The sequence below is a fragment of the Notolepis coatsorum genome (genome assembly GCF_963971535.1).
Source record: "Notolepis coatsorum genome assembly, chromosome: 6".
NCBI classification, from domain to species: Eukaryota; Metazoa; Chordata; class Actinopteri; order Aulopiformes; family Paralepididae; genus Notolepis; species Notolepis coatsorum.
Genome location: NC_140170.1, coordinates 88,301,861 through 88,314,547, shown reverse-complemented (window position 1 = coordinate 88,314,547; position 12,687 = coordinate 88,301,861). Strand labels below are relative to the sequence as shown.

The window sequence follows — 12,687 nt, the reverse complement described above, 5'->3', positions numbered from 1 at the left end:
GTCAGCCTTTGCGCATGTTCAATAATTCTTTCCCGCCTTCCCACACAGACAGAATGTCGGGAATGGCTAGAAGAATAGTTGATAGAATTCTTAACAACAGCGAAATATTAACTTCAATAGATGCAGCACTATCGTCATCATCGTCATCGTCAGTATCATCAACTAACATTACATGAACAGTAGAGGAGGAAGTTGGACACATGTCACGTATACAATTGACACGGGTGTCTGCTGTCTGGGTGGCCCGCGGACCAAAACTTGTCGGCGCGTGCGGACCAACTGGATAGGCAGTGTCTTGTATTCGACAGGCTTTTGTCCCAATCGGCGCCTCATAGCAGATACGCTAGGATGGAGGAATATTTTCAAAGCGCACCAGTAGAGGGAGCAAGAGAGTGAGAGCGCCCCCTCCCCCGGCTAACATTAGTGGGCATCAGGAATAACAAGGATGCATTGCAAAGCTGTGCAAAGTGTTCACTACACATAGAAACAGCGCAGGGGGGAAAGCTGGGACTTATTTCGACCAAAGCACTCTGGAGCTATGCTATCGAACACTTTTGAGGAAGTGCTGACAGTGGAACAGCTGAAGGTGGCAACTCTGCTGTCGAAACCGCGTCCGCATTATTTCCACTCGCTGCCGTTTTGCTCATAATTTCAACGTATCACAGTTTATTGTGGGCAGGCGGTGGCAGATCAGCGCCTATTCACGTCAGCGAGCGAGTCGATTCAGAATGGAGTACAGTACTTGGTACAGATTTCATATTTTGTCAGTGTTGGTACAACCCCACATTGCTTGAAAACAAAGCAAAACACTGGAAAAGACCATTTTTACAATAGGGGACCTTTAACACTTTGAGTGCCACTCGCGGCTTTCCTCTGGTTTACGACCCGACCGTTGAATGCCATGCCCGAGTATTCTCTGGTATTTTTTTAAAAAATTTTTATTAGCGATCTGAAATCATATTGCATCACACGAGCCTACCGTTGGAGATCCAGGGACCGCCGGCACTCAGATGTGAAAAAAGCGCCCCCTATCGTCTCCCAGATGGTAAATCACCCTTTTGGAATGGACTCAATGAAAGTGAATGGGAGAACGGATTTCTGACTCCACATTTTACTTCTCACTGATGCAGCCGGGGTCTACCAGAGTTCAATCTGGAGCCTCTGAGCCGCGCGGATCATGTACTGTACACACGATGGATCAATAAATTTATCGATTTTTTCTAATGGCGATCGGAAATTGGAATAAACTATTTGGATACCATCTGACCTCAGGTAAGGAATCTATGTTATCAGTGTTAGGATAATCAGACTCATTTTCACTGATATATAATCGTTTATGTGATATGTGATATGGCTGTTTTGACTGTAAAAGCCATAAGGAAATAAAAGCAGCGATTATCAGCGCACGGCACGAGCGTGCGTGCGTCCGCACACATATACTATCGATCATCTAGCGTTTATTTGAAAACTATTCATAAATAGGCCGACAAATGACAACATTCTGGAATATTCCAGTAAAAGGCGATTATCATAGGCATGGGTTGTTTTTCCCCGGAAAACGGGTGATTTTCAAAATGCTATCAAACAGAAATAAAGCGATAAAAATACAATCTGCCTTGCCAATCTTGACTGGAAAATGAGTATTTGATAAGCGACGGGCAGATTAAGACACATAGCCATAATTTAAAACATAGATTAGGCGATATTAACGTTAACATTGGCCGTGGATGGTGGCAATCAACTGGGTAAAAAGGAAAACACGGCCCGGCACTGAAAGTGTTAACAAAAGTACAGCTCAACCTCTAAAAAAAAACCATGTTATGATGTAGGATACTTAATCATGTTCATTGACATTTTGTCCTTTTGTGAGTGAGATCCATCTGATGGGTGTTTCAATGCGTCTGTTCTTCCAGGTTCATCAGCTACTGTGTGAAGGAGGGGGGCTACACCGGGTTCCACTTCAGCGACGCAGAAGGCGAAGACGATATTGTGTCAAGCCTGGCGTCGCTGAAAATCCACATGGAGTCGGAAGGTTAGTACAGCCAGTCAACGTGTCATGTTTTCTTTAATCAATAAAGCAAGAAGAGGATTGTGTTCAAGTTTCTCAAGTTTCAAGTTTCTTTAATAGTTGTCATACAGAAGTACAGAATACTTTTGTACAAAATGCTTCTTACTGTTGCGCAGTCGAGAGTTGCTGTTTCCATAATAGTGGGATTTGTCTTTTTACATGAACTGTAAGATGCGTAGCGTGTGACTTCCGGTTTGACAACAGCATGTAGCGGTCACGTTGGTCATGAGCTCCGCTCCCGTTCATGTTAATTTCGCTTCAAAACCCACTTTTTACAACACTAATGTGTTTAAACCTCGACGTATATATTAACTAAGACCTACTAACTATATCAACAGAAAGAATCAACATGACTGTCACAAACAGGTAATTTATGACAAATAGGGAGTCCACACGTGATAACAATTTAACAAAAAATTATTTATTTAATCTAAACAAACAAAAGTATAAGGACATGAACAATGAAATGTTTTGTATTAGAATCAGTGGTGAGTGCAGTGTGTGGATGAGTGAGTAAGTATGCTGTGGTGTGTGTTTGGTGTAAGTATCAGTGCTATAATAAGTCAAAGGATGCAGCTTGGGTGTTGGTACAACCTGTGCCTGGGAGTGGAGAAAGCAGACAGAGAGGGAATTAGACAGAGACACATATATTCAGGTGCAGGCAGCTCTGCTCTGCACAGGTGAGTCTCATACAGTTAACGATAACGAGCCACCCACTCCACCATGCTTCCTGGTGAGTCAACAGACTCTCCATTAGCAGGTAGAGTGGGGGTCGTCACATGACATCAAAGAACGAACCTGTAAAGAGACGCGGAGCAGACAATCTAACGGCAGACCCTGCGGAGACGCGCTCCGTGAAGGCTCGGGCAGTCGAGATCGAGAATAAAGCAACCGATAATACCATCGCTTCCACCGCTCCTGCAACCTCACCCGAGACAGACATGGAGAATAAATCACACGATTTCAAGTCTCTGGCTAATCTGATAAAGATCTTAACCGACAAGGTTGACAAGCTTGATGATAAGATTGCTAATGTTTTTTTTTTTTTTAATATTTCTTTTTTGGCGTTTTATCGCTTTATTACTACTGGGCAGTCCAGTAGGGAGAGACAGAGGAGAAATGGGAGACAGAGTGGGGGGAAGACATTCGGGAAATAACGACGGATTCGGGAATCGAACCCGGGTCGCCCGTATCGCGGCTGAACGCGCTATGGTTCGCCTAATGTTGCTAATTGTTGCAAGATTGCTAATGTTGACGCTAAGGCTGATAATATTGCTGATAGGGCTGACGCTAATGCTAACGCTATCAAGTTATCTATCGAAGCTAAATTCAAAGAATTTAAAGCAGCGGCTGCAGTACAAACCGAGCGCATTATTGCAGTTGAAAATACCGTGGGCGAATATACACTGAAATTCGATGAGGGCAACAAGGCTCTACATGTCGATATCGCGGAACTAGCGGTGGAGATGAAAGAGGCTGACAAGGAACTTTTGCACAAGATACTTGATAACAACGAGAAAACAACGGATAGGTTGCTCGAAATCGAACGTTACTCCCGTAGATTTAATATCCGTATAGTGGGATTGGATGAATCAGTCAAATGCACAGACGACATGTTCCTGACAGTGTTAGCTGGAATTCTAGGTTCAGCTACCCTCCCTACAACACCGACAGTGGACCAACGCTACAGAGTCGGCACCCGAGACTACAGCAGCAACAAAGCGAGGGTGATCATTGCTAGCCTGCGTAAAACTGAAATAAGAGACACGATCATCAGGGATGCACGTAAGAAGTGGGGAAAACTGACATACAAAGGGAAACAAGTGTCGCTCTACGAAGATATGTGCAGGGAGGCTATAACTCTACGAGCCCGTTACAAGGATGTGATGCATCAGCTCTATGAGAAAAATCTCCGTCCTATCCTACGTTATCCAGCGAATCTTTCCATTGTGGAGGAAAATGGAAAAAGGTTCGGGCTCCGTTCGCCTGAAGTGGCCGAAGAATACATGAAGAAAATACATCGTGGATGACAAGTTTATTCATCTTTTTTTTTTTATCTATGTTGGATAACTTGGCTATGGCTCGGACATCAAAAACGGCATCAAACAAGCTTTTGACAACATTGAGGTACAAATAGTTTAATACGAAACGCTAGACACTATATTTATAGATTCATGGTTTTGTGCAGGTCATGATCTGATGTCGACATTTTGGAACACTCTGGATTTTTTCGAACGCTCTGTGTCATACTGGAATATACTGGAATACACTGGAATGACATAACTCTATGGCAGGAAGAATGCCCTGGAACATAAACATCAGTTTTCCACAAGTCATGATCGGTGGCTAACTTTCTGGAATACACTGGACTTTTTCAATGAAGGCCCTGGAACAATAACATCGATAGGTGACCTGCATATGAACCGGATATGGAAGATCAATAAACCCTCATAACGGATAAATGCCCACCCTTGTCGGGGGACAAACTGCATACAAGGATTTAAAAACCTCCTTTTCATCTAGATGTGTAAGCTTGGCAAAGTTATTTTATAATTTAAGCAATTGTTCCCTAATTTTTGGGATTTCTATAATTTAGTTCTAAACATCTTTCTTTCTTTTTCTCTGTTTTCTGAAATGTTCCAACCTATACATGTTAGTAGAAGGTTCAAATGAGTATACTAATTGAGGCATATTTTTCATTCTATTTTATTTAAAAAAAAATTCATCAGTCAAATGCACAGACGACACGTTCCCGACAGATCACTGTTATTTACTCCTAAAAGGATCATTTGGTATACTGTCATCCCGAGCCCCAAGATGGCGATTTAACTCTATATTGCTGAAAAACAAGGAATTCAATACACAATTCAAAGAAGCTCTTGTTGAATTCCTGCTGGAGAATGTGCAATCGGTACAGGACCCCAGAATATTATGGATGTCGGTAAAGGGATTTATCAAGGATTTCACTGGGGTCTTTTCCTCCAAAATACGCAAGAATCGTTGTTCAAAACTGGCAGAGCTGGAAACGCTTTACTCTACGTTATTTTCCTCTTTACAATACAACTACTCGGTTCGATTGGAATCTCAAATTAATGTGTTAAAAAAAGAGATTAATGCCATTTTAAAACAACAATCTGAAGTTCAAATACGTAGCACAAGACAACAGTATTACTTTCATGGTTCTAAACCAAGTCACCTACTAGCTATGCAGATACGAGCCAACGCAAAATTTGCAGATATCCCTACTATTAAGGCACAGCAAGGACTTGTTACAGACCCTAAAAAAATCAACGAGACATTCAAAAAGTTTTACTCCAACTTGTACAAATCAGAAATGGCCTTCGATCAAAACAAAATGGACATATATCTTAATCAAATTAACCTTCCTAAACTATCAGAGGATGACGCTAAACAGTTAGAAACACCCATCACACTAGATGAACTTAGGGAGGCCATATCTGAAATGCAAAGTGGTAAGGCTCCTGGAAGGGACGGTATCCCACCAGAAATGTACCTCTCATGCTGGGATGTAATTGGACCCCTATTACTTAATATGATTTTATACTCAATCAAGGAGGGGAATTTCCATAAGATCGACAATATTGCACTCATAACAGTCCTCCTTAAAAAAGACAAAGACCCCACCGATTGCGGTAGTTATAGACCCTTGAGCCTCCTCGGAACCGATATCAAGCTGTATTCCAAGGTATTAGCCATCAGACTTCAAAAGCATATGACGTCTTTAGTTCATCCTGATCAGACTGGCTTCATAAGAGGCCGCTTGATCACGGATAATATAAGACGGTTATTACATGTGCTAGATGCCAGCAAGGATGACACCCCACCTATAGCGATGCTGTCCCTGGATGCGATGAAAGCCTTTGATAGGTTGGAATGGTCTTATTTATGGGCAGTACTAGAAAGGATGGGGTTAGGAAAAGGATTCATTGATATGATAAAAGTATTATACAAAGACCCATCGGCCATGATTACAACAGGTATAATCACCTCCGAAATCTTTCCGGTATCGCGCTCTTCCAGACAGGGTTGCCCTCTTAGTCCCGGACTATTCGCTTTATCATTAGAGCCTTTAGCACAATATATAAGACGATCCCAATCCATAGAACCAATCGCAATTAAGGGCACACAACATCATATTAGTTTATATGCGGACAACATAATATTGTTCATGCAAAACCCTACCACCTCAATGCCTCATCTTCTCAAGTTGATTGATGACTTTGGCAATCTATCGGGATTTAGGATAAATTGGCCAAAGTCGGCCTTCCTACCACTTAATGCCCCTGCAAAGAATATACTCCTTCCAGAAAAAATACCAATGGTAAAACACTTCAGATGTTTAGGAGTTGAGGTATTCCCTACTATAAGCCAAACGGTGAAGTACAATTACACAAAATTCCAAGATAAGATCAAATACGACTTTGACAGGTGGTCCAAACTTAAAAACTCAGTACAGGCACGAGTATCAATAGTTAAGATGGATGTTTTACCTAGAATCAACTTCATTAGCTCAATGTTACCGTTACCCCCTCCTGATGGTTACTGGAAAAAATTACACTCCACTGCATATACATTTATTTGGAATAACAAACCTCCATGAATAAAAAGATCCACTGCACAGAGAAACAAAGCCGACGGAGGTTTAGCATTTCCAGACTTTTACCACTATTTTAAAGCGTACTCTTTAAGACCACTGACAACCTGGTTTGACTCCCAAGCATCTGTATCCTGGAGAAACTTAGAAGAGAATATAGTAGCACCACATAGACTGCAGGACATAGTATACACCATATTATCAATTAAGCAATGCGAATTGAAATTTGGCCCCCTTATTACACATGTGATCCGGATATGGCGTGAAACACAAAAGAAATATTCTAACCAACATAAATGGCATAGCCATACTCCCCTATTCAATAACAATGCACTCCTTATTGGAAAACGACCTATCAGATACCCCAAATGGGAAAAGCAGGGCATACACACATTGGGAGATGTTTTCAACAAACGGGGTTTTTGTAGCTATCAAGATATACATAACAAATTTAACCTCACCAGTTCCACATATTATTTTTACTCACAGTTATTGGATTGTTTGAAGGCTCATGGAGTCCCATTAAGGATACCAATTGAGCACCACAGATATCACAAATTCTTCTATGAAAGAGAGACATCGAGAGGCTTCGTATCTGATTTTTATTATCACTTACTAACGTCTTCGTATGGAATCCTTCCCCTAGACTCAGTCTGGAGGAGGGATATACCAGACTTGGAAATAGATTTTGATTGGCAAGAAGTCTGGGCAAACGTTCGAATTGCGTCACGCATCAACAAATTAATCTTAATTATATTCATAGGACATACCTGACTCCTATAAGATTGAACAGAATGGGACTTAAACAAGATTCTCTATGTTCCTTATGTACAAATGGGGATGAGGGTACATTTATGCACATGTATTGGGATTGCCCACCGGTTAAGATATTCTGGGAAGAAGTGTCCCAGCAATTATCAGAATTCTTATTTCTGAACATACCTGTACATCCCTCTGTATTGCTGTTGAATGATGTTTTTCAGTTTGCAGCCCCTATACAGCTAAAGAGACTAGTTTTATCCGGTCTCACAGCTGCTAAAAAGCTGATAGCATCACGATAGATTCAACCGGATAAAATGTGCCGGAAGGTATGGGTTCTTACCTATCTCGATGTGATTTATCTAGAAATATCTACAGCAAGAATTTTAGGTGTCAGTGAAACCAACATTGCAATCTGGTTAGAAGTGGTGGAGAGAATAAAAGCTAGCATATGAATTGTAGTGCCTGGTTAGAAACGAATGAAAATGGATGGATTATCCAAGTGGGGGTCCGGGGGGGGAGAGCGAGCAAGAGCATATGTATGTATTGTATTAGATAGCAACTATTGGGTATATATCTCGTAAACTACATTTATATTGATTCAAATGGTGATTTACATTGGATGTTTACTGTTAATGCTTGTGTCTAATTTTATGTTATGTTTAAAAAGATAATAAAAAAATAAAATACAAAAAAAAAAAAAAAATGAGTAGCGTGTGACTACTGACTAAAGCTAACGTTTCTGTTCTCCAGGTCTCCAGGCAGAGGAGAGCGCTCCAGCAGCATGTGTGCCCAGCGTGGAGAAGTGAACAGTAACTCTACACCAGGGGTCTCAAACTCGCGGGCCGCAGGCCAATTGCGGCCCGCTGGATGATATTTTGCTGCCCCCTACTTGACATCAAAGTAAAAAAAAATATTGTATAATAATGTATTATTTTTATTTATTTTTTATAATGTTGTGGGACTTGTACAGCACTTTGTTCAACTTTGTCAGTGCTGTAAAGTTTAAAGGGGACATGTACTGCTAATCCTAGCACTATTTGGGCAACTTTACACAATTCCTGTGAGTGTATTGAAGACATCTGTATGTTTTTTTTCAAAAAAATGCATTGTTTTATATTTCTAATCAAGTACTCAAAACCATCCTTTTTCAGCTTCAAGATTTCAGGCTGTTATGGCCCCGCCCATAAACACTTTGAGTGACAGTCAGTCCACACAGTCTGCGACTGGTAGACAGAGAGAGAGAGGGAGGGGGTGGGAGGGGGTGAGAGAGAGAGAGAGAGAAAAAAGACAGGCCGTTCTTTTTTTCTCTGCCTCTCGGTGTACTGCGCGGCAGCTTGGGGGGGGGGGGGGCCCTCCCTTCCTCCCTCTCTTCCTTTTTTTCTTTCTATCACTCTCCCGTTCGGAGGTGTGTGTCGCGCGCAGGTCCCCCCCCCCCCAAGTGCTCCTGAATGCTCTCTCTCTCTCTCTCTCTCCCTCCAGACTAGTGCATGCAGAGTATGATGAAGTGGTTTTCACTCGCTGTGTAGTGTGTACAGTCAGTCTATGTAGATTGTGGGCGGGCATTAGCTACAACCACAGAGCCAATCACATCACTGTCTGCTACCCAGAGCCTGAGTAACGTCATTCAGGCCTTCAAATCAGGATGGCCTAATTTACTGGAGAAGGAAATGATCTGAGCTGAATCAGAGCAATCCGCCAATATGGTATTTAGACACTAAAACACATTGATACGAACTCCTATTACTATAATACAATGCTAGAGACTGAAAAATGACATTTATAGTACATGTCCACAAACGAAACACTTTGCTTTCATGAAATAATATTGTAAGCAGTCATTTGAGGCTTTATAAAAGCAGCACAATGAACACAAATCTGTCGGTGCCGAGTCCAACCTCATCTTAAATAACAAACAGCATTGCTTGTTGTAGTTAACAGAGAGGCAGAGTTGATTTTGCACTAAAAAATTTAAAATCTTATATATATATACTATATGATGTGACCCAGACTCTACCTCCAGCGGCCCCCAGGTAAATTGAGTTTGAGACCCCTGCTCTACACAATCTCACAGACAATCAACACTGGAAAATGAATAGCCTGAAGTTAAGTCCTATAAGAAGACTCATAGGTTCATACAGGGAGGTTCAAGTGTCTTGCTCTAAGTGTCCTTGAGCAAGACACTTAACCCCTAACCCGGTGAGCAGGTTGGCACCTTGCATGGTTGCCTCTGCCGTCGGTCTTTGAAAGTGTGATTGAATGGGTAAAATCAATGTGAAGAACAAATTGTATAGCACTTTAGATAAAAGCGCTATATAAATACACCATTTACCATTTACCGGAGCTTGCTATCCATCTCTATGGACTTCAGTCACCTTGGTATTTAATTTTATTTATTTCTCTACAGCCCCGACATCAGTTGTTGAAACAAAATGTATTTTCTGTTCATGAACATGTAGATGTCTGATGAACGCTGGCCCTAGCGTTCAATCGATGATGGTACTAATCAAGGAAAGGAACTTGTGAATCCTTCCCCAGCACTTTCAAATCCCTGCTGTACTGAAAAGGCAGTACCATGAGAGAGACAAAGAAATGTTGTAGATTTTATATTGATTTAACTCTGAGACCCACGGCAGACCCAGTAACCCCCCCCCCCCCCCCCCCCCCCCCCGACCGACCAACTTTCAGAGGCTGTAGCGGCCTCGGGCTAGAGATACCGGTATTCATGATGACCTTAGAAATCCATAGATACCAACGGTATCATGGTAGCTTGTCGGGAAGGGGGCTAAATATTGCTCCAAAGTTAGGAAAATCTGCCATGGCCATTTTCAAAGCGGTCTCTTGACCGCTCACCAACATATATCTGATTGGATATGGATTTTATGGGTACCCAGGGATTAAAGCAAAAAAATAATTCCTGACTGAACTTTTTTTTTCAGGCCAAGTCTCTTATTTTAACCTCCACTGTATTTTTTTTTAATAGCGTTAGCGTTTTAAGGGAGCTTACTTGTAGAGCATACTGTCCTGACTGACTATAGACCCTACTGTTGTGGTTGTTGTGCCAGGCAGGGAGGCTGTGTGCTGGAGAGCGTGAATGCAAGTCTTGTGGCTAGCTTCTGATTGATGGCGAGCTAGCACCCTTTTCCCATTACTTTGAACCATGAACTAAAAGGCTTGTTATCATACAAACAAGGGACTAAACACGTTTAGCAATTATGCCACAACAATGTGGAACGCCGGGGCGGCTAGGTGGCGCAGTGGGCAAGGCGCTCGCCACCAATGCAGGAGATGCTGGGTTCGAGCCCAGCTCTCGGCGTTGCTACCAGCTTGGCTGGTCGTTCATATTAATACAATTGGCAGTATTAGGGGGTGGGAAGCTGGTGGGTGGGGATCGGACGTTGTGGACAGCGACTCCTACAGGTTGGTTGGTGCGCCTGCGCAGTAGAATCAGGGAGCGACGAGGGCGGCGTGTCCCTCCCACGCAGACCCTCGCCGCTGAGAGATCGCGCTGTGCAGGTGAAAAGATGCGACGGCTACCTCCTCGAGTACCGGAGGGGACACGTGATGCAAGGCTTCGTCCACATTGCAGCCGGCTTGTGGGAGGCATGGCCTAACAACGTTCGAGATAGGGGAGGGTAAAATTGGACAATACGAAATTGGGGAAGGGAGAAAAATAGAAAATGGAATAGAAAAAGCATATAAAAAAAAGACGATGTGGAACGCCTATTACTATTACTGATACTGATACTATTGGCAAACTTTATATTTAAAAAAAAAAGGAACGATTTTTTTATATATAAATCAAAATATTATATAAATATACGGTAATCAAATAGACAGAAATTCGTCTCAAGACGGAACGCTTTAATGCCTGGGTACCCTACCCACCACCAGTCTCGCTTTTATAGACATGCCCACCTTATTCTAATCCCATGCAGTTTTGGGCACTTTCGTGTCTTGGAATTGCATAAATTGGGTATGTCTGGAAATCGGAGACTTATGGATCCAATGAGCCCCACTGTATTCATGTATGACAATGTTAGTCCCCATAGTAGCCATTTCATTGTAGGGAGACCTTTTTTCTTTCTTAAACTTTATCTCACTGTATAAAATGACCTATTGTGACCTCTAGGATAATCACAGCCTCATGAAACTTTAGAACCACAAACAAGAGACATAGGGCATTGAGGAGATGTGTGGCTTTCCTAGGTTTATTGACCATAAGGGGGGGTTTCTGAGCAATTTCCATAACAGAAGTGCTCACCATCCGATAGTTAGAAAATGCAAATTTTACAGAAATTGACAAAGCTTTTGATGGCAAATCACAGCGTGGTTGGTGTCTTAATGTGGTATTTGAGGGATTTTTGACCATTCGATTGTTTGCACCAAATCTGTTCAAATGGTATCAAACCCAAACATTACTGCAACAACTTATGAGACATAATTGAGCATGATGAATTGAAAATGGGGGACCCTGATGTAAACAAGACAAAAGTCTTTCTCTGGTCTGCATCCACTTAACAATTGTGTGTATTGAGCCATACTGTATTGTACCCATTCTGCAATCTGTTAATAAGGTTTTCAATCAATCAATCAGCATGGGAATGGCCATCGTAATGTTCTAAGCCCTTATACGCTAAGATTTCGCACCTAACCAAAACACAATGTTTATTACAGATTTATGACTAATAACTTGCTGAGCTGCATCTCAAATTAATGTTAAAGTTTCCAGCTTTCAGATGACGTATACCACTTCTATGTGCCCCTAAACCCCCTTCCTCCCCCTAAATAAGAGAAATGGGTATATGGTGGGTCTCTAAGGGTTAAACGTTTTGCATATCTGCTCACAGTTGAATGAACACTTAACAGAATTATTTATTTTAGTAGTTATTTTTCTCCACCGGACACCGGTCACATCAAGGAAGTCATTTAGTTTACTTTTGTCCTTTTTAGTTTCCCTTCAGTGCCATGTCAGCGCTGTTAGCATTCCTCACTGAAACCACAGGACACGGCTAGCTACAAAATCAATACCAAGCGCCCCATGGTTTCAATGAGGAGCCATTTTAGGAAGACTGAAGGGCACGTGTATACACCCCCCTCCTCAATGGGACAAGTGTCTGGTGGAGTTAATAACATTCATAACTTAATTTAAAATGTCCCAAGTATCTTGATTGTTGATTCGATTGCCTTCTAGGGCGTTGAATACGAGTAGCCTAGTCTATTTCTCAGGAATTATCATGACCAT

At 41.9% G+C, this 12,687-nt stretch overlaps 1 protein-coding gene across 1 annotated transcript in view; it reads left to right on the top strand.

The window, feature by feature from the left end:
* The window catches only part of mov10a (Mov10 RNA helicase a), a 47,275-nt gene extending 38,773 nt beyond the window's left edge, over nucleotides 1-8,502 (top strand). Inside the window, exons 21-22 of the mRNA XM_084315675.1 lie at nucleotides 1,914-2,032; nucleotides 8,196-8,502. Coding sequence (XP_084171801.1) covers nucleotides 1,914-2,032; nucleotides 8,196-8,251 — 175 coding nt within the window. The 3' untranslated portion in view covers nucleotides 8,252-8,502. The remainder of the gene's footprint in view (nucleotides 1-1,913; nucleotides 2,033-8,195) is intronic.
* The last annotated feature ends 4,185 nt before the right edge of the window (nucleotides 8,503-12,687 follow it).